Source organism: Anopheles stephensi, chromosome 2 (assembly GCF_013141755.1).
Source record: "Anopheles stephensi strain Indian chromosome 2, UCI_ANSTEP_V1.0, whole genome shotgun sequence".
Lineage (NCBI taxonomy): Eukaryota > Metazoa > Arthropoda > Insecta > Diptera > Culicidae > Anopheles > Anopheles stephensi.
Genome location: NC_050202.1, coordinates 45,645,007 through 45,666,129, shown reverse-complemented (window position 1 = coordinate 45,666,129; position 21,123 = coordinate 45,645,007). Strand labels below are relative to the sequence as shown.

The window sequence follows — 21,123 nt, the reverse complement described above, 5'->3', positions numbered from 1 at the left end:
TTGAGATTAAAAGGTTTTCAATGCTTTGAGTGAAGGTTGAAGTGTCGAAACTTCAGCTCACCATTAATGTTGAGATATACGCGCAAGGGTGTTGCCAAACGGTCATACTGCCTGGGTCATACTCACATGTCCCTGAGACAAGTATTCTGTCCCAAATTGACGAAATCCTATCGAAGAAGCTCATCAGATTTTCGGAACATATATTTCGAAGATAAAGTCCATGATATGACTATTGCATAACGAACTAGACTCACCAGGATCCGTTGGCATGAGAATGACCGTCCACAAGGTTTGTAAGGCAAACTTGAGGTAGTGTGATACCATCCGCCAGAATGGCTGTGATAAGTGAGTGATATTGAGGACTTTTGGAGTAGGACAAGACTGCAAAACAGTTTGTCATCATCTTTGTTCGCATAAATAATTTAATATCGTTGGCTTTACAGTTTCGATGATCATTCTTTGATTTGATCGCGATAGTAATTTTAATATTTACACAATTGAAAAGAAAATAATCTATACTTAATTATTTGTTCTTTTTTTTACATACTTACTACCAATCGTATTCATTCATAAGACAAATAAATTTAATTTTATACGGAATCATTACGAAATTATTGAGAAAAAAGATAACAACAGCTGATTAAAAATTTCCGCTTATTTAAATTTCGTATCTCTGCGTAATATTTCTAAAGATCAATTCGCCATAATTAATTAGCGTTAACTTCATCTCTCTATGCGCTTGTTGAACTATTTGCCACACAGAATGTTTAATATGGGCCGCAATGAAGATTGGCTGACTCGATCTACCTTATTTGGTATATCGACCAACCTGTTTTTAAATCCTAATAATGTATGGTGCTGTTTACAGCCTCGACGGTGGCTTGGTGGCTCTCTTACTTAGCTATACATGAACTATACAATAAGATCGGTAAGACTTTTCCACACATTTTAAAGCATTCAGTGAACGTTGAGTTTGATGGCTCGAATCTAATTAAATCGTTGACACCTTCCTAATATCCACAGGCCAAGTTCAAGTATTCACACAATGATACATATGTGAAGCATTCAAAGACAATGGTGTTATATGGAAGAACAAAGTCCGCATAACATACCTGTTAATCTTCGGTTTCGATTTCTTCGTCATCGCTGAAATATTCACTTTTTCTGTACTTCACCTTTTTGGTGCACACACTGCCCGTATCTGTACCCGGTCCCACACCGAGTGCATCCATTTCCGATTCACTTGCCCACCCGGACGATTCTTCCTCGCGTTGATGTTTCCGTTTCGCATTCACCCGGCCGCCCTTTCGTGGTGGCGTTTTACTGCCGAGCACATTCTTCGGACAGCTGTAGCTCATGTGTCCTTCCGTGCCACACTCATAGCAGCGGCTCTTATCCGGATACTGTTTCCGTTGAGCATGCTCGACCGATTTTCCATTATCCTTTGCGATGCTTGCCTTCAACGTCCGCCCAAACATTTCCGCATTATTGCACGCGTTGCAACATTCCAGCGCTTCCTGAGCGCTGGCAAAAAGCACAAACGCAACACCCTTGCTCTTTCTGGTTACTTTATCACGAAGTATTGTAACTCTGTTGAATGGAATGAAAAGGAAAGCCAAGAATGTATAGTTCGCTGTACAACATTTGCGCCCTCGGTGGCATTCAGTACTTACTTCACAATTTTACCGTGCTTGGAAAAAAGTTTATGCACATCAATGTTGGTTAAATCGAATGGCAGGTTCGAAATGTACGCCGTACTACGGATGTCTGGCACAATTAATTTCGGTTTGCTCATGGCTAGGCGGCTTTTCGTGAGTTTTCCGTGCCGGCAGCACCAGAGAACTTTTTTTCGTTTATTTATAGAAGCTTTGGGCTCAACAGAGAACGAATTGTTTACAAACACTGCGCTACGCTACTTTGACAGCCCAACAGTACGTCACAAAAAAGTAGCTCTACGCAAACAATTTTGTACTAAATTGTACTAAAAATCAAATAAAAGCCGTTAGCACATCTTGGCTGTTGGTTTGAGTGGGCTGATTTCAAATGGATCTTTATCGTTTACTCAACTATCTGGAAAGTTTGTCCTTTCTATGAGAAGAAAAAAACATCCGCTACAAATTACCCAAGCAAAAAAAGTATATTCTCCATCGCCGTCGTGACCGCTGTCGAAAACATGATACCCTACAATATAGTGCCAAAAGATTTTTGATTCTCCAAACCAAACAAAGACCACTAATAACTATACAAAGAAATAAACAAATGAGTATGAAAACAATTTCCAGCCAAAACTATCAAAGACAGTGTACCATTTCCTATTCAGTAGTGAATTTAACTCTCACTAACCTACCAGTACGTAACCTACACTACTGGATCATCACTAATCGCTGCCAAATTTTTCTGCCTAAGAAAAAAGGCGGAAGTGAACCTTCTTCGCGCACTCAGCTCCTAACCATTGGCCCCGCACGCCGGCCGTAAAAGTATGCTTTTTTTTCGATCAATGAATTTGTCTACCTACACGACGCACAGAAATAGAGTTTACCCCCTTCGAATGTGAACAGCATTCCCGAAGGAACAAAAATATTAGTTTCATAAAATTAACACACACACGCACAAATCACTCATGGAATGAAATTAACAAGAATGTTTCACATTAGCTGCTACAGTTTCTTTGCCCCCTCTCCGGGGTCGTGAGGGGGCTGTTGATGTACTCTTCTCCGATCGACATACGCATCCGGCGCAGTGGTTGATGAATTATTGCTTTAAAATCCTATGCACTTCAAACTGGGACTGAGACTTGACGGAACTGTTTCGCGGTAACGATTGTATGGTAAAGCTTTATCCCGCCGTGACACGACGCCCGCAGAAGCTCTCCTAAGAGATCGCACACACGTGCATAATTGTTTGGCGCATTTTACGCGTATTGGAGGTATTTGACTACACCCGGTCACGTCCAGGTTTTGGGCAGGGACGCGTGTGTTGTGCACATAGTTGTGATGATGATGATGTTCCGATCAGCATGTGGAAAGTATGGTTTGTGCGTCACTGATCGCGCGCGCTAGTCTTATAGCTCTCCCTGTTCGCCGCCCTTCTTGATCACTTTCAATTTCTCTTGCTTCGGTTTAGGAGTATCATTCGGGAGTTTTTCGTGAATCGGAGCCGGTTCTACCGGTTTTTCCTTCGAGCTGACTGCTGGTTTTTCCTTCTCATCGGTTGCCTTCTTATCGGTTTTCTTCGCTGTCACTGGTACTTCCGTTGAAGCTTTCGGAGCTTCTGTGGGTTTTGGAGTGGTTGTAGTAGTAGCTTTTGGTGGCGTAGCCGTGGTTTTAGGTTTCTCAGTCGTGGTAGTCGCTGGTTTGGGAGTAGTTGTCGTGGGTTTTGGAGTGGTGGTGGTAGTGGTTGTTGGCTTGGGGGTCGTAGTAGTGGTGGTCGTGGTAGGCTTTGGAGTAGTGGTTGTTGTTTGTGCCGGTTTCGGAGTAGTCGTGGTGGTCGTCGGTTTCGGTGTAGTCGTCGTTGTTGTGGTAGTCGGTTTCGGTGTAGTCGTCGTGGTTGTTGTTGGTTTCGGTGTGGCCGTTGTTTCCGTGGCAGGCTTGTACTTCACGTCGCGTATTTCGATCTTTGGCATCTTCGGCAGAGGAACACGTGCCAGGAACTTATTGTACGGCGAGCCCAGATAAAGGTAGTCTCCTAGTTCGGCCACGTGCGATACACTGCCAACGCTACCGTCGAACCCGTGCAGCGATCCCAGGATACGACCGCTCCAGCTAATCTTCACAATAGTTTGACGACTTGGCGCAAAGAATATCAGCGATTCAAAGTGACCAATTGCGTGAATGATACGCTGTGTGTGCACGTTGGGCACCACCTGGTGGATCAATCGCATCGGCAGTTCGGCCAACGCAAGCATACGAATCACAAACTTGCGGATAAGCGGCACCTTCGACAGCATTTGCGTGATGGATGGATTCTCATCGTCCGCGGCTTGGATCAGTGGTGCCCAAATGCCTTCCGCATCCGCCACAAGATTATCCACCAAACCAGGCAACCCATCGATGAAGATATCGTCCGTGCCCGCTTTCGGTCCGGACAAATAGTAACGGCGAATTTGCGATGCCATTGTTTCCGCAACCAGCACGAACTCTTCGTTCGGGCTCAATGCCACACCGTTGGCAAAGTATAGCCGGTCCAACAACACTTTGTTCTTTCCTGTGGCGCGATCGTACTGGAACAAACGTCCCGAAGGATTGGCGAAAACGCTGAACACGCCATCCTGCAGCGTAAAGTCGGAGGTGGAATCCGTCCAGAAGATATCCCCATTGCGAGCCACGGCTACGCTGTTGAACAGTTTGCCTTTACGATTTACACCCTTGCCTTCCAGCACGGTGTCAGGCGAAACGAGCTGCTCCTTGTTACCCGTTGTCAGGTCAACCGACCAGATACCGTAGTAGGCATCACCAACGATTAGGTTCGATCCCTTCGTGTCGAATGCTAGACCCAACGGACGGCCGCAAGTTTCCTCCTCGAATGATAACTCTATAAATACAAATACCGAAATCACAAAACCGGCAACTTCCGTTCTCCATCCGGACACCACTTCAACGCAAATACCTACCACAAGGCTTTCCGAACTTGGCAATCTGTGTAATGTGTTCACCATTGATGCGAATCACTTCACCTCCATGGATCGTGGTGAACAGATCCTTTCCGTTCACGAGCAATGCTTCGGGACCGTAGATCTTTCCTTCGAACAGCCTTTCCGCGTTGTCCAAATGGTTCGTCGGTTCTAGCGCTCCTTTCAACTCGCGGGGCTTAGCGAATCTTAATACGGGACAAAAAGGATAAAATTATGTAACGGATACTCTGATGCCACACACGGGGGGCACACCGGCGGTATCTCCAGCAGGTTTCTCCTTCCCATCGCTTACCTAAACCCTTCGAACGGGAATGTAGTTTTCGGTGGCAGACCGGGCAGCAATATAATCAAGAAGAAAAAGATCAAACAGTTGATGACACGCACACGAACCCTGTACAGAAGGCCCATTTTGCCTTGGTGACCACTTTCTCACACTGCTGACGAAAAGAACGCGGCTCGGAACCACCCAAAGCTATTGCTGTTAATTATGAAGCAGAAAAGTAAAGGATAAAGGTCACATACGGCAAAACCCATTTTCCATTCGAAAGACGCTTCGTTTACCTTTGCTTCACTATTGACTAGAAGACCGAAGAGCACAGCGGTAACTTAATTGGAAACTAGAATCTATGGAAATTATGCCGTCTGTTCCACCGCATCAGCAGCCTTTTTATTTAATTTTTTATTATTGGCACCGAACCGTTTTGACACAACTTGATGACACGGCAATCCGGTCAGGCGGTGTGCAGACTATCGAGATAAATTGCAATTTGTTGAATGAGCTTTTTCAATAATCACACGGATTATTTAATTTTAATTGCGAAATTGCAATTCTGATGTGAGTGTTTTTACAAATTTTTTGGGTAATTAATTTATTCTTCATGTTTGTATTTTATAAAGAGGATGAGCGTGTTTTAGTACATCTGAGGAATTGTACTAAAACTCCTCGATCAGTTTGCTTTGCAGTCAGCACAATAGAGCTTTCCGTTTTATATGATTTTACATTCAATAAGTGCGATATTGTATTGTATTATATTCATTTATTACACGACTCGATGCAACAGTTTCGCTTTGCGATCAAATTGAACGCTTTCCGAACCATATTATAATTCCGTCACAAAACAGAAATTGATAGCAGCATATACTTAACCCCCGTACAAATATTAACGACTGGAAATGCGACCCGGCTTTCACCAGTTATTTTTCCTCTACTTTTTGTAGCCCCGGCGTTTGTTATCGTACGTGAGGTTGGTCATTCGCTGCTTCAAATTGGACGATCCACGCAATACGGCCGAACGTGAATCGATGTCTCGCATCACGAACGGTGAATACCCAGCCGTATAATCATCCCCGAGCGCATTCGTTTTCGACCGTGCCTTTGCCGAAACGCGCTGCTGTGGCAGTGGTTGATCGGCAAACAGGAGCGGGTTGGTAGCATACTTGCCACCCTCGAACTTGGCAATCGGACGATTTTTGTACTTGGCCGTCAGCGGTCGACGGGTGTTGATGTGGATAATCTGTTTGCCCTCAGCGTCCAAGCTAACGGCTACCTTCTTTAGCGTCTTGTTGCCACAGTTCGGGCAGAACACTTTCGTCGCGTCCGGTGTGGTTTTGAAGCAGGCGTAACATCGCAAAATGTACGTGCGCACCTGCTTGATAATGCGACCGTCAAGTGCGGCCACCTGCAACCCGATCTGTTTCAACACGTTTTGCAACGCATAATCGGTTGTGATGCAGGCCACGGTGGTCGATGCTTCTTCGTGCAGATCCATTCCCATGTCACGCTTGACCTGTTTGATATTGGTCGGTGTTATCCAGCTATCATCGTCCTCGTCGTCTTCGGCATCGTCACCTTCACCCTCGAAATCTTCTTCCTCCTCCTCCTCCTCTTCACATATTTCATCGTCGAAATTTTCCTCTTCGCTTGCTGATTCATGCTCAGTTTCCTTCTGTTCATCTGTAACTGTTTCCGAATCTGGCTTGGATAGTGACTCGCGTTCCTGGGCTTCATTGTGGTCATTTAAGGACTCTGAAGCAACATCATCATCTTGTTGCGATTCAGCATCATCTTCACTCTTTTTCGACGGAACATAGAATCCTTTCATCATCTCCGTACCCTGTAGAACAGCTGGCTTCGTGTCGGCAGTGACCGTGATAGCGGGCATCGGTTCTTCGCGCAAATGGTCACGGCCCACGTGCAATGTTTCCAGTTCGTACGTTAGCGCGATCACCTGCAGATCGACCAGCGACAGTGAAGCATAGTCACCGGTTTTCTTTGCTACCGCTACCACTTTGGCCAGCACATCTGGATCTGCACTCTTCACTTGCAGATTGTAGGGAAGCACGGCCAGGTTCTTAATCTGTCGATTGTTACGGATTTCTGCCAGCACACCCGGTACGGTGTAGCAGTTCTCTGCGTAGTTCTGGCAGGGGGAAAGGGAAAAGTCGTTAGAATACGCCGTGAATGTCTAAACCTCCATCAAATGCTTACCTGCAGCTGCTCATTTTTCACAAACGCTGCAGTATCTACGACTAAATGTTGGAATTTCGGCATTTTTTGGACGATATCGGGAGAAATAGATTTTTGGCGAATTGTTTTGTTTTAAAAACACATTACTAGCACGCGACACATGACAGCAATTCCCCGTGAAAAACATTCTACACACATTGCAATGTCCATGGTGCTCTTTCAACAACAAAACCTTGCAACAGTCGTTCGCCGGTTTGTTTATTTTTGCGCGGGTTTTGTAAATTGGATAATTCTAATCTGAAAATATTAAATCTGTCCTCATTTTATTTCAAGAAGCCTTGCCCGTCCTTTGATTTTCACAAAATTACAGCAATGAACGGAATGATAATTTTCTGAATTCCACTTCAACTTCAGCAAAAGTGCTCAACGAAGCATAATAAACATAGCCTCGCTTTGATAGCAAAACAGAGCCCAGAATTGCAAACTTCTGGTTTGTTTGGTCGGCACTTTCGACGGGAAACGAACTGTGCCGTGCGATATCATCATGTCCTCGTATCATCTAAGCACGCGAGAACGGCTTCTGGCCATCATAAACGATATTGAAATCGTTGCCAAGTAAGTGTTTCAGCAAATATTGCTTTGAGCCAATACAGTTCAAATGGAGATACCTAGTTTTACGCCGAAACCAATCCTCTTGCCTCGTGTCTGTAGGGAGCTGATCGAGAACACAATTGCTCCGAAGGCACAGAAAATGTCCAGTGCCGATCACGCCCAGTTGGTGGAGCTGCTCGTCTTGAAGGATAAGGAACTGAAATCAACGCTCCAGCTCGCAGCCGAACAGGCTGGTATTGAAAAAAACATGGACGCGCTACGGGAGCAGGTGCGGAAACAGGATGAGGAGATTAACCAGCTGCAGAAGCAGCTGAAGGAAGCGGAACAGATTCTCGCAACGTCAATTTTCCAAGCCCGTCAAAAGCTGGCCAGCATTGCGAAGGCTAACAAGAGGCCAGTTTCGTCGGAGGAGCTTATCAAGTTTGCACACCGCATCAGTGCATCGCACGCCATATGTGCACCGCTCACCTGGCAGCAGGGCGATCTTCGTCGACCATACCCTACCGATATTGAAATGCGGCTTGGATTTCTGGGCAAGTCGGATCTCAACATCAACGGCCATAATCCGCAACATCCCAACAGTTTGAACGAAATGCACCGAAACACCGCCGTGTCGGGTGCAGCCGGTGGTGGAGGTGGAACTGGAGCCGGCGGTGAGATTCCGGCATCCGCACAGAATCAATTTGCCTGGCATCCGTCTGGCGAGCTGCACATGTCCATGGGTGCCGGTGGGGGGTCGGTTTCATTGGACACCCGGGCGCACAAGGACGCTTCGCAGGATGATGTGGAGGTCATGTCCACGGAAAGCTCCAGCTCTAGCTCAAGCGATTCACAGTGAGCGCGGATGGTGGTTGTGGTGATTTTATAGGATTAAGATTTTGCCGTGTAATGTTAGCTGCATGTGGATGATTGGAAAAAAACAAATGAAACGAAACCCCTGCTGATTTCTACTCATGAAGCTTATTTATTTCTGACTCGACTTCAGCTGCCGTTTGGCGAACATGTACGGAAAGATTAAATATAGTAAAGTACAGCTGTAAGCAACAATTTACAGAGCTAAACAATCGATGTAGATTGAACTGGAGATGAAGATTGTAACACGATTTAATGAGAAATATTGAAAGACTCTCGTTTTCAAGGGATCAGGCCATCAGGTTTGGCGATTCGTCCAGGGGTTTTTGATGAGAAGTACTACTTTGCAATGATTAGCGTGTTGATGTTGGATTCAATAAGATATAAAACTATCGCAAAACAGAATTCTAAAGTTTTTTTTTGTCGTTTGTCGGCATCGGTGCAGAATATGCAGAAAAGGCGATTTGACAATTTTGTTGTTGTTTTTGACAAGAACACACAGCTTGACGTTAACCGCCTGTCAGTAGGTCTATGAGTGTGTGTATGTGTGTGTGTGCGTCGTGCATTGATGAAGAGAAGTTACGACGGGCGTTTGTGGAGGAAAGCAGAAGCAGAAAACAACACGAAACTCTGCTGTATCGACTGGACCTCAGCAAGGCTCGTGAAAAAATACCGTGAAAAGTGAGGAAAATTGTTCCGACAGTGTTACATTGCAAAATATGTTGCTTGCTCGGTGAGTTGTGGGTGGTTTCATACTCCCACGGCACGCAAAGGAAGCATATTTCGTACGCACGAGCTGCCCACATACACCGCCTTCTGTTCTGCTCGGTAGATTCTCATCATCATCATCAGCATCATCGCCATCATTACTATCATCATCATCGAGACAGAGCTGCATTTTCCGTGTGAAACACACATAGTAGTCGCGTCGCGAAGGACACATCGGAGCAGGCTTTAGTGATTGATAGAAAAAGGGATCTGTGAAGTTACGCGCTGGTGGAAAGTTGAGCCAGTAGTAGCAGTAGAATGAAAAGGCCAGTGCACAGAAACTGAAAAACGGGAACAGCATGGATCCAAAACGATCTCTGTTCGACGAGGAAGCGGATCGGATTGGCCAAATGCAGCGATTGCGCTCGTTGGACGGGCATCGGTTCTTTACCCGGTCCAACAGTAGCAATGGCACGCAAAACGTTCTGCTGAAGGTGCTGAACCGGGAGCATTCGGGCTACCTTTCCACGGGGCTGAACAAACGTTCGCACCAGCAACCATTCCAGGAAGTGCCAGAACAGTTGCAGTTCTGCCTGAAAAACATCGTGCCGTACTGTTTCTTAAGCGGGTAAGCTACTATATGCATAGTGCAGCAAACGAGCAATGCTAGCAACAGCTTAAATACATTCGATTTTTCGTCTTGTCACCCCAGGCACATCTTCATGGGATTGACCAGCTGTGGCCAGTTTCTGCTCAGTTACAAACTATCGTACGATTACGACGAAGCGTTTGCGAATGATTTCTGCTCCATCCACAAATATGAGTACGTATCATACACGGCCATTTTATCCAATATGCCCATTTCGATGCAATGCTGACTGTGGTTTGATTCTCTGTTCCCTTTGCAGGCTTTACTTTTGGATTTACAGGCCACATGTGTTGCTGAGTAAATATTTTCACGTTTGCCTTTTTGACGACCACGGGGTGGGAGAAATAAAGTCCGTATCGATAACACAATGGAAGACGGACAGCCAGCTCCTGATCGTGCACGGTGGCAATTTGAACGAGGATTCTGAATCCTACGTAACGATGGTACGCGTTCCGAAGCTGGGTTGCTTGGATTGTAAGCAGGTGCGCGACGCGCACGAAGGCGACGAACAGCGGCAGGACATTCTGTGCATTGGGTGTAACATGACGATCCACATGAAGTACCGGGGCACCGATTCCGGACCACGGTTTAATCCGAACTACAATCTCAACTGTCCCGGTTACGTGATTATGAGCGAAAACAGTATCATTCACACAATCAACGTGAAGCTGGACACGCGAAGAAGCCAGGAGAGTGTGGGCACCGGTAGCGCCGCACTAAGCTCAAAGTATTTGGGAAACGTCAGCCCGCAGAAGGATTTGCTGCTGGACGAATATAAAAAAGCAACGCCAGGCAAGGGTGCGGATGTTAGCTTCAAGCCGCCGGACAGCACCAACACAGGTGGTACGAAAAAATGTGAACTCGAAACGGCGAAAAGTGACTGTCCCACTACTACTAGTACTACAGCTAATAATACTACTACCCCTACTACTCTGCTCAACCCGGAACTGAGCATTGCGGAACAAATCATTGCGGATTTCGCAGAATACGAGACTGATATGTACGAAACGAAGTGTTCCATTCGAAGCTATCCGGATAACTTTGACGAGCTCATCATTACCTCGCCATTAGCGTCTGCTGTCCAGCAGGAAGCAACCACCGAACCAAGCATGGCGCAAGTGCGACTGATGAACCATCGTAACAACACAAACATAGAGCTAAGACTTGATGGCGTGTCCGGTGCGTCGAGCTCATCCGCGGCCGGTGGTGTGACGGGTGGCCCATCGGCTAACGCGATCTCGATCGTTCCGCCACGAAAGTCCTTCGTGACTCGGGTCGATCTGCAATGTGGCGCCGGTACCGGTTCACCGTACCAGGAAGGATACGGCACCGTACGCACAGTGAACCCGACCGTACCAATGTGTGATATGCCGCTTACGGCTAGTTCCTCAACCACCGCACTAGCGCCGTCTATCTCGCGGTCGCCATTGCGCCGACGGTTCGATCTGTCCGAACCGGCCTATGTTCCTAACGTTCAAATTGCTCACAGTCAACAACAGTCAAAGCTACCCTTACAGCAGTGCGTTGTAAACGGGGCCAATGGTGCAAACTTCCAGGTCGCTTCCGAAGCATCTAGTCTCGAGTCGGATGCGGATTCGGCCGCCAAAGCGTACGAGTTTTCCGAGGACAATGAGCGATGCGAAAAGATAAGCGCCTTTCGCAAGCGACGTCTGGCCGACAAAAAGTATGAATTTTCCGAAGAGCCAACAAGCGAAGAAAACATCGAACCGTTCAATCGGTTGCGAAACCAAATCCGGGCCCGAGTGACAGCGCCCGGCTACAGTGCGTCACACCATCCGCACGCCAGCTACGCAGATTTAATCTCAACCACCCACCATCTGCATCGAGCTTCACCGAACCATGGTTTTCGATCACCGTGCGGCTCACCGGTTGGGAACCGATATCTACGCTCACCGCCCGGCATTCGCTCCCCGTCGTACTATCGGCATCGTTCGCCGTCATCCCAAGGACAACCGGGCTGCGGTTCCGTCTTGCTGGTTGGAGGCAGTGGTAGTGGTATGGCTGGTGGAATTGCACCCAGTGCCTCCACAGCATCTGTTCCGATGAAGCAAATCAAGCGCAATGTGCCACTTGATCCGCGCGACTACATACAGATACTTTCGCCGGGGAATAATGGCATTCCAGTCGGTGGATCGAACGAAGCAGGCGGCACTCCTGACATTCCCAAGTTTTTCATCGACGCGGTACAGAAGATTAGTGCGAAAAAGATAGCGGCCAACGAGCTGCTACTGCTCGACGAGTCAAACAACGAAAATAACATCAACGGTGATAATCAGCTGCCGACCACCAAACGGTCGGGTGGCAATGCAGATGCTTCGTCCGGCTCGTCGAAATCGTCGACTGAGATGCCAACCTGTACGAAAAGGATTGTGAAAATCTTTGTCGAGGAGGACGACGCCAATTCCGTGGTAACGATGGAGGATGGTAAGGGCTACTTCTTCTTCTTCTTCTTTAGTCATTTCTGGCTGCATTTTGTCCGCGACTTATCCTTCCAATCGCGCTTTTGCTCGTTCTCTCGTTTGTAGATGATTGTATTTCACCCGGCTACCATGCGTCACTGCCAATGGAAGTACACGGTTCGTGCTACTCTAAGATGCAAATCATTTCTCAGGCTTCGTTCAACAAGCTCAACTGTCCGGCGGTGGTCGTAACGCAAAATTCGTTCGATATGGAAGTATTCTCGTTCCATGTGGCCAACTACATTTGTGCACAGGAAAGCAAGAAGTATGGAATTCTGTTGGATTCCGCGTACGAATTAACTCACGTAAGAACGAATGCACCATCTCGCAAGTAACACGGACGATGAATTAACTTTCTCCACTTTGTGGTTTGTGTTTCAGGTATGTCCACTGACGGAAACGATTACCTGCACGACGGTGCTACAGTTTACGGCCAATGATATTGGCAACGCTAAACCAAAGCCATGCCAGAACTGTTCCGCCACGATCGACTGCCAAACGCATCGGAAGATTTACCAGTGTCGTTCCCTGTTCACCTGGTGCATTACAACGGGCGAATGGATGATACTGGACTACGGGCATTTAACTTCCGGGCCGTACCTGGAGGTGAAGAAGCTGGCCTCCAACTACAACTACTTGCTGAAGAAGCTGCGCTCGTTCACGACCAAGCTGTTCACGACCAGCGAAGGACAGAATGAGTCGACCCGAACGTACGAATATCTGCACCATCTGCGGGTACTCGATTCCGACACAAAGAAGGCCAAACTTCGGCTGACCGATCTCGATAATATGATTGAGCTGTACCTAAGGCGACGGGGCAACGAGTACAGCGGAACGGATTCCGACAGCTACGGTGAGGATGATGATGATGAGGAAGAAGAGGAAGAAGAAGAGGAGGAGGAGGAGGAGGAGGAAGAAGAGGAAGAAGAAGAGGACGAAGGGGAAGCAAACATGGACAGTTCCTCTGATGACTGGTAGGGAACCGAAAGCCGTGGCCGTGGCCGCTCTCCATGTCCCATCGAACATGGGACGAGTGTCAACGCGAGTCGCTAAATCGTATGCTTTCTTTCGGTTAGTTTCGTTTTTGGAAATTAACTGAACTGCGTGTGTGGCATGTTCTGTTTTTTTATTTAGTTCCCTCAATTTCTTTTTTACATTTTAGTTGGTAGTTAGCAGACCCGGTTAACATTTCAATTTTTGCTCCTTGAATTGAGGCGACTCAAATATTCTTATGAATAGCGCGCGACCTGAATTGAATTCGATCCTTTGCGTGTGTGTAAATAATTCGCGTAATGCTGTGGTTTTCACCGTTTCGATTACTACAGTTATATCTCTTTGATTTTTACCCCTTGTTTAACTCATCTGTAATACCCCATCATGCTTTCCACGGAGCTTGAACAACATTGACTGTTTTTGCCATTGACGACACAACCCATGCGGCTGTGTGTAGTAGCATACCATTTAAGCGAAACGGAATCACTAGGCATTACTATCGGATGATAACTATTAATACTACACCAGCACAGGAGAAGGTAGCACAGGAATGCGTTGGTAGCACTGTCTGCGCCCTTGGTGGGGAAAAAAGCGGAACGACTAACGCTTGTACGTGTACGGTCGGCATGTCGGCGCGCATCTGGAGGTTGTGATTGAGCTACTTTTCATTTGTCTCTTTTTATCTAAAACAGGAATCTAAATAAACACAATTACGAAAATTAAATAAAAGAACGGCCGGTGAATTTATTATCACCAGAGGGAAAGAAACATGCTTCATTTCCACCTATACCTTTACTATGTTATCGGGCTAGTACTGGCTAAAAGAGGATCCCGGTGAAGTTGAGGTGAACATTGAGATGGCAGAGCTTGAAAATGATTTTCATACACCTGATAAAATGATAAGAGTGTTTCTCAATCTTCCTCAAGATTGCTTCCCGTTTAGGGATCTTCAGCCATCTGCCATTCTTTGCATGACGCCCAGCTTCGATTTCGTATTGAGAAAGAAAGTAACACAGTCCTTCTGACAAACAAAACTTATCGTACATTTATTTTGCAACATCTTTTTTTTTCTATTAGTTTTCCATATATTATACGCATCACATCGCACAATCGCGTACAAATCGCATTCGTCTTGTTAAGCGTAAACGAACTTTCCAGTTACAAGACTGTAGTGAGAAGGACGATACAGTCGACTTGAGGATGTAGAAACATTTGGTTACACTACTAGGGTGGCTACGTTAGCTATATTAAAACAAAATGCTACGAAATAACCTAACATATTTCGAAATTAATAGTTGATATTAAACAAATCATACACATGTTACGTATTTAGCGAAACGGGCAGTATCGCTTAGCGTACGGTCACAGCTGACGTAGGATTTTAGGAGGAATGTACGTGTTCCTTGTTGCCGTACGGTTGGTAGTAATACTTCCCGAAGCAATGCGAAACGGCCACCCCGATCTTGCAGCCCTGCCAGCGATATCGTACGCACCGCCACAACCATTCCCCATTGTTCTTTGCCTTGTAAAAGTAATACCGATTTTCGTCGATGATCAGTGAAAGATTCCCATTGCTTGGCAGCAGCTCGTACTCGGACACTTTCTGCCGTTCGGGCATCTGCGTCATCACACCCCGCTGACCAATCAACCCGCGCGCGATCAGTGTTTTGAGCATGTTAAACCGATCGTTCGTGCGGACGGATGCGAACCGTTCGTGCGTGTGTGCGGAAAGATCGCTTAACCGTGCGTTGCAGTTGAGCGTCCACTGGAACGCACACATCCATTCGGGAGCATCGAGCGTTTCGAGATCCTCAAACTGGCGCACGTAAAGCTGGCCGTTCAGGAAGCAGGTCATGGCATCGGGGTCGGGTTTTACCATCATTTCACGCTTCATCTCCTCCTTAATCAGCGTGCCACGTATGTCCTGAAACAAGCTCAACGGATTGCTGGCGTCCGATGTTGTCGGATTGATTAATGCTAGCGATCGTTTCACATCTTCCGTGATGGCCACCGGTTCTCGCTTCGGGGTGAGACGGGGACGGAGCCGATGCGATTGCTCCGACTGCATACAGTCTGTTCTCGTCACCATCTCGTCAGTTTCTTCGACGATTTCCTGTTTCACCTTTACGAGGCCGGTCGTACCATCGCCGGATCTGACCCTAGAATGATCGTGCGGATGTGCATCCATCGTAGCGGGTTTGGTGAGCGTTAACGGTACGCTTAGGAACGCTTTACAACCGACCTCTGCGTGAGTGCAGCGCCAGCGGGACGTTTGGGACGGTTCCAGCAGCTTGTACATACGGAACACGTGCCCTTCGTGCAGCAGCAAACAGTTGCGTCCGGTCATCGAGTAGATCAGTTCGTAGTTGCGCCCATCTACGATCACCTGCGCGCTACGATCGGGTTCCGGAAGTTTCGGTACGGAACGAGCGAGATGATTATGTGTAGCCAGTATTTCGGCACAGAGAGCGTAGTTGGTGAGAATGATTTTCCCCGGACAGGCTTGCGGTTCGTTGCGCATGATGCAGTGGTAAACGTTCGAACCGGGTCCGTCGGATAAGTACTTGTGGGCAACGTGGACAACGATATCGATGTTAAGATGATCGTCGTGCATTCGCCGGTAATTAAAGCCACCGGCTAGTAAGCGTACCGGCCCAGGGCTGGTAAACAATGTGCGCGTCGAAGGGTTTTGCTCGAGGCACCTTACTTTCAGACCATTTTTGCGCTTTTTCTCGTGAACGTGTTCTGCGTGTTCGGCAACGATCTCACCGTACTTATCGATCGTGATGGTCGCTTCGCAGAGTGTGCTTTTTCCACGGACACAATGCCATTCGGTCGTGCCGTGTGTGAATGCAGTGTGCGCGTAGTACCGTTCACGGTGCCGGTGGATGATGGGTTTACTGTTTCGGTTCCACAAAAGTTCATAGGCAGACGTAGTCCATAAGTTTGTTTCACATGAAGGAGTGCGCTGTGTAGCTTGTCTGAGAGGAAAGTGTGTTTCAAGCGCATTCCCCACACGATGCTCGTGTTTGACGGAATCCTCTGTGCAGCTATAGACAAGCTGTCCATCGGGTAGCATTCGTAGCAGTGCTGTACAGCCTAATCCCTTCCATATGCAGGTCCATTCCGAGGTGCCGCTTGGCAGTAGCTTTCGATAGGTATATCTTTGCTTGCGATACTGCAGCCGAACGAATCCGTGCTCTTCTACGAACAAACGATAATTGACACCCTGCTGTATGGTGCGCTTCACCAACTGGTTCCTGTTTTTCGTAATTTGTTTAACGTGATTATGGCTGCCGTTGATCATTGCGGCATACTGCACATGCAGCTGAATTTTGGCGGCGCAATCCTTAACCGTGCATTTCCAAACACTCGTAGCTGAGTTGTCTTCTGACTCACTAAGCGCCTTGAAGTAGTTTCCACCATACACCAGTACACCGTCGGCTATGTAATAGTTTAAACCGTATTTTTCGCGCTTTGGATGTTGTTGGGCCATAAGCTCATTATTTGGGTTCGAAGGAGCCGTCGGAACCGTTTCTTCCACTTCATGACTATGCGGTTGATTACTTGTCGTACATGTAAGGAGATCGTCGTATGATAATTCAATGGAGGCAGTGCAGTTCGGCCGAACGCAGCTCCATACACTTTTCCCAGCACCACAAAACACCTTGCGCAAACGATAGCGGTACCCCTCGGCTAGCAATCGCAATCGTCGGTCAGCGTCCAGGACAAACGTATAGCTGGGTAGAGCTTGCACTACTTCCTCTTGGCAACATTCTGCCGAATCTATCGTTTGCACCAACGCTTCTGAGTGGTTATGTTGAATGCGTTTGCTAAACAAAGCGACAGGAAAGCCTGTCCTAGAAGAGATGGTTAATCTAGCCGGACAGCTGTTTGTACTGTTTGCCACACAGATCCACCGGTTCCAGTCGGTCGCTTTGGTTGGTTGATAAAATCGATGCTTACGGTACACAAGCACGTCGCATTCGTCATTCACCCGTACGATACGGTAATTGTAGCCGACGCGCAGTAACTTTGACGCTCCTCCAATGAAACTCTCGATTGTCCTTGGTGCGTCGTACTGCTGTGGACTTTCCAGGTTAGTGATGGGTTCCATAAATTCTGTGTCCGGCAGTGCGGCATGCTCAAACTCGCTCTCGTCCAGTCCCCGGTCGTTGCCGCCGAGGCGCATTTTCTGAAACAGTGAATCACTTTCCATGCATCGCTGCTTGAAGGCGTAGAACTGTTCCACATCCACGATACATTTGATACAGATGACGGAACTTTGGTCGTACTCGTACGATATCCGTACCGCAGCGCATTCGTATATCTTCCGCAGCAGCTCATCGTTGACCGGTTCGTTGGCGGGGAACATTGGAAGAAGCTGGAACTGCTTCTGCAGGCACAGCCGGCATGTCAATAGATTGCTATGGAAACAACAACGAAACAAAGCGCGCATCGTATAAGCATAATCCTCGGCTTGATAAAGTAAAGTAACGCTAACACTAATATTACCCACCACAATTCGGCCATCGCTCCGTAAACATTAGTTCCTACTTGCGAATGGGCATCAAACGGCGGAAGCGCACGGGTTTTTTTTTCTTTTGGGCGGAATTCTACACCACACAAGCGTCGTTCGCTTTGGTTTATTGACAAAATTGTTTAGCTAAAACATTTTTGACAGCTCTGCTGCTCTTATTTTTTCTTCTTCTCGCGCGTCTGTCAGTTCAATTTTGACGGGCTGCTTTGACACAAGGGACACAGCCAAACTGGTTGGCAACACTGCTGGTGGTGTTTTCATTTTGTTTTGGTTTGGTAAAGCTTTGAGTATGCATTTAGTTAAAATAAGTTGCTTTAAAATGTACATTTAGGTAATTTGTGGCTGTTTTACGCCGTATTCTACCCTATTTTGCATATAAACCCTAGAATAAAGCACGTTGTGATAAATGAGCTGACGGTTTACAGGAAAACATCATTGTTTACATCTTTCTTCGGAGTCGTCCTATTGTGCGAAATCATCTTTTTTGTGCATTAATATCATACTTAAACGCAGTAGAATTAAAACATTTTACGAATAATAGGTATTATCGATGCGTATAAATAGTAAGAGTAATACCGAAGAGCCATTATGGATGAATCAACGGAAGTAAGTATCGCTTACCACCTTCTCGATGGTTCATGTATTTTAACTTCCACATTGTGCTTCTTGCAGGAGTTGAATTTAGTCGAATTCAACATCATCGATAACTTCATTGGATCCGCTGTGGATGATTTGATGCTCAAGGATAACGGCGCACAGTACGATTACAATACGCTTGCAAGCCTCCTGCAGCCGTTGTGCCGTTTCTGTGCCCGCGAAAATGCCCAAATGGTACACATATCCGACGTTCATCTGCAGATAATCAATGATCTGCGAATACCGGAAAACCATGGATCGAACGTATGCACCAACATCTGTGTCAGTTGCAACAGTTTCCTGGAGGAATTTTGCAAATTTCGTTCCGTGTGTGAAGAGGGACAAAAGCGCATTGCACGCCTGCTGGCCGAACGACATGCTATGCCGAATTTCATGGGTCTCAAAATGGATTTTACCGTATCGAAAAAAGACTTGCTCCCGGTTGTGATGATGGAAGAACAACGTACTGTTCCGAAGATACTTAGCGCTATACAATCTTTACAACCGAACACTGTAGAAGCTGGATTTTTGCAATTGGTTGAGGATACGAATACGGATTTGGAGCATGCGGACAGCTGTGAAAGTTCGGATTACACAGATAGTATTTTGGTCCTTACGCCAATGGCTCCTTCCATACAAACAGACAGACAGATACAGGGAGGAAACGACATGGAGCAGGGGATTACTTTCGATTCCACTCCCGAGGCAGATGCCTGTGATGATGTGACTTACCCATTCCAAGAATGCAACTTTCTGCACCAATGCGAACAACAGAATTTTACAATGTCTACAGAAAATACGGATCAACAGGCTTGCGTCAACGTCGACTCACATTCGGAGAATGGAGCTGTTTTTCCAACGAACGAATCCGTAATGAAAGATTCGAAGAAATCGGAATCCCGTCGACGTGTAGTGGATGGACGCTTGCAATGGGTGTGTCTCGACTGTGAGCAGGTGTTTGCTAGCTGCTTTCAGTTAAAGAAACATCGGAAAAATTGTGAGCTGGTAGGAAGCAAAACATCGAAACGGATTGCAGCGCTAGTCTGTGATGTCTGTGGAGAAACAATGTCCACCGAATCAGCGCTCACCATGCACAGGCGCAAACACGAAGCGAAAGCAAACGGTCCCACCGTGAAGGCGGTTACGGTTGCTAAATCAGAGCCTACTATTTGCCACGTGTGTGGCCACACGAGCAAATCGAGACGAGCGCTTCGACTGCACCTGATCACCCACAGCAGCGATAAGAACGTGGTGTGCCCGATCTGTGCTAAACGGTTCAAGCGTCGGCGCGATCTTCGCATCCATTTGGATGTACATTCCGGGAGAAAGTACGAGTGTGGTACATGCGGCAAAAAGTTCTTAACTAAAGTGACGCTGCGGAACCACTCCAAAACGCATCGTGATAGTAATCTGAAGCACGAATGTACCGTCTGCGCGCGGCAGTTTGTTCATCCGCATCAGCTACAGAAGCACATGGTGATGCATACGGACGAGTATCCGTATGTGTGCGACATATGTAAAACAGTGTTTCGTACTCTCGGACGCTACAAGCGTCATATACAGAAAGGACACGTGTTACCGACCAGTGCAAAGCTTGTCGACCAGGTTGAGCTGAACAGTATGGACGATCTGATCGAGTATCAACCGGAGGTAGTGCCTTGTGAAACGCTGGATGACACCGTTTCGGGAGACGCATTGGTGATGGCTAATCCTGTCTGTTATACATTACCGGAGATATTTGGCGGGTTTGCGTCGGATTCGATGCTCAACCAGGATTCGACTGAGTTTGGAGTTCAATATTTTTCCGGTGCCACATCGTCGGACGATAGAATTTACTATTACGGACCAACTATTTTCGATACAAGTGTTGCGGTAACTATAGGATGACTTCGCCTTCAGATTGGGTGTCGTATATACATATCGCCGTTTCGTAGCGGCCTTAAAGAATCAATGCGAATAAAGCGACATTTAATTGTTGATCGAGAAGAAAGCCGTTTAGCGGTGTTTTACACACCGGTAGTGAAAATTGAGAACGTACCGGTTAGCGATTGGCAGTAGGAACTGTGAAGCATTAAGGTAAGTGGTGATTTATCTTTTTAAAGTAAGCCTATCTTCTTAAATTGTAGTTTTTTTGGAGAATTATTTACGTGGTGACCGAACTACCTGGCGGTCACTCCATCTCCTATTCAGAAAAGGATACGCAATCTCTATCCTGGGAAGAAAGAGAGAACTTCACAAAATGAAGTTCACAATATGAAGCTTCGTCTACACTATGGAGCTATCTCTGATCAAATATAGAACCTATAGCCTCAACATAAAGCCTTTGTGCTCGTAAAGTTTTTTTAATAAGCCTACTATAACAAAGTAGCCTTACTATAATTGTGAAATTCTGTGCGCAAAAAGTAGCTTTGCCTTCACATCGCACAAGTGGTCACACTTTATATAGCTCTACCTTGTGTCAGTTTTAAGCTCAGTCCACTAAGATTCTCTGCTAGTTAGGTAGTTAGCTTCACCAAGTCTCTCTAGTTAGCTATGTCATGGTAAGGTCAGAGTTCT

The 21,123-nt window shown here is 46.7% G+C and overlaps 7 protein-coding genes across 8 annotated transcripts; 3 read left to right on the top strand and 4 right to left on the bottom strand.

Annotated features, from left to right (window-relative positions):
- Positions 1 to 436: 436 nt before the first annotated feature.
- LOC118506949 (zinc finger CCHC-type and RNA-binding motif-containing protein 1-like) lies at positions 437 to 1,975 on the bottom strand. The gene is made up of 2 exons (XM_036044767.1): positions 1,674 to 1,975; positions 437 to 1,590 (listed from the first exon to the last, which is right to left on the bottom strand). Exons 1-2 carry the CDS (start codon positions 1,793 to 1,795, stop codon positions 1,116 to 1,118), a joined length of 597 nt encoding a protein of 198 aa, XP_035900660.1. The 5' UTR covers positions 1,796 to 1,975; the 3' UTR covers positions 437 to 1,115.
- A 143-nt stretch (positions 1,976 to 2,118) lies between these two features.
- Positions 2,119 to 5,367, bottom strand: LOC118506908 (adipocyte plasma membrane-associated protein). Its single transcript, XM_036044701.1, has 4 exons — positions 5,192 to 5,367; positions 4,923 to 5,108; positions 4,610 to 4,815; positions 2,119 to 4,530 (listed from the first exon to the last, which is right to left on the bottom strand). The coding sequence occupies exons 2-4, from the start codon at positions 5,036 to 5,038 to the stop codon at positions 3,062 to 3,064; spliced, it is 1,791 nt and encodes a 596-aa protein (XP_035900594.1). The 5' UTR covers positions 5,039 to 5,108; positions 5,192 to 5,367; the 3' UTR covers positions 2,119 to 3,061.
- A 142-nt stretch (positions 5,368 to 5,509) lies between these two features.
- LOC118506927 (RNA-binding protein NOB1) lies at positions 5,510 to 7,282 on the bottom strand. The gene is made up of 2 exons (XM_036044726.1): positions 7,119 to 7,282; positions 5,510 to 7,050 (listed from the first exon to the last, which is right to left on the bottom strand). The coding sequence occupies exons 1-2, from the start codon at positions 7,179 to 7,181 to the stop codon at positions 5,836 to 5,838; spliced, it is 1,278 nt and encodes a 425-aa protein (XP_035900619.1). The 5' UTR covers positions 7,182 to 7,282; the 3' UTR covers positions 5,510 to 5,835.
- Positions 7,283 to 7,551: 269 nt separating this feature from the next.
- On the top strand, positions 7,552 to 8,756 carry LOC118506943 (mediator of RNA polymerase II transcription subunit 4). Its single transcript, XM_036044760.1, has 2 exons — positions 7,552 to 7,712; positions 7,809 to 8,756. Exons 1-2 carry the CDS (start codon positions 7,642 to 7,644, stop codon positions 8,545 to 8,547), a joined length of 810 nt encoding a protein of 269 aa, XP_035900653.1. The 5' UTR covers positions 7,552 to 7,641; the 3' UTR covers positions 8,548 to 8,756.
- Positions 8,757 to 9,084: 328 nt separating this feature from the next.
- Positions 9,085 to 14,123, top strand: LOC118506892. 2 transcript variants are annotated; one of them, XM_036044670.1, is made up of 6 exons: positions 9,085 to 9,242; positions 9,394 to 9,897; positions 9,982 to 10,092; positions 10,178 to 12,363; positions 12,465 to 12,703; positions 12,780 to 14,123. In XM_036044670.1, exons 2-6 carry the CDS (start codon positions 9,629 to 9,631, stop codon positions 13,374 to 13,376), a joined length of 3,402 nt encoding a protein of 1,133 aa, XP_035900563.1. In that variant the 5' UTR covers positions 9,085 to 9,242; positions 9,394 to 9,628; the 3' UTR covers positions 13,377 to 14,123. The 2 variants fall into 2 exon arrangements, with proteins under 2 accessions (XP_035900563.1, XP_035900562.1); XM_036044669.1 differs by having other exon boundaries at positions 9,105 to 9,294.
- A 287-nt stretch (positions 14,124 to 14,410) lies between these two features.
- LOC118506895 lies at positions 14,411 to 18,066 on the bottom strand. Its single transcript, XM_036044675.1, has 2 exons — positions 17,911 to 18,066; positions 14,411 to 17,818 (listed from the first exon to the last, which is right to left on the bottom strand). Exons 1-2 carry the CDS (start codon positions 17,922 to 17,924, stop codon positions 14,773 to 14,775), a joined length of 3,060 nt encoding a protein of 1,019 aa, XP_035900568.1. The 5' UTR covers positions 17,925 to 18,066; the 3' UTR covers positions 14,411 to 14,772.
- An 81-nt stretch (positions 18,067 to 18,147) lies between these two features.
- Positions 18,148 to 20,556, top strand: LOC118506906 (zinc finger and SCAN domain-containing protein 12-like). The gene is made up of 2 exons (XM_036044695.1): positions 18,148 to 18,537; positions 18,604 to 20,556. Exons 1-2 carry the CDS (start codon positions 18,520 to 18,522, stop codon positions 20,452 to 20,454), a joined length of 1,869 nt encoding a protein of 622 aa, XP_035900588.1. The 5' UTR covers positions 18,148 to 18,519; the 3' UTR covers positions 20,455 to 20,556.
- Positions 20,557 to 21,123: the final 567 nt, after the last annotated feature.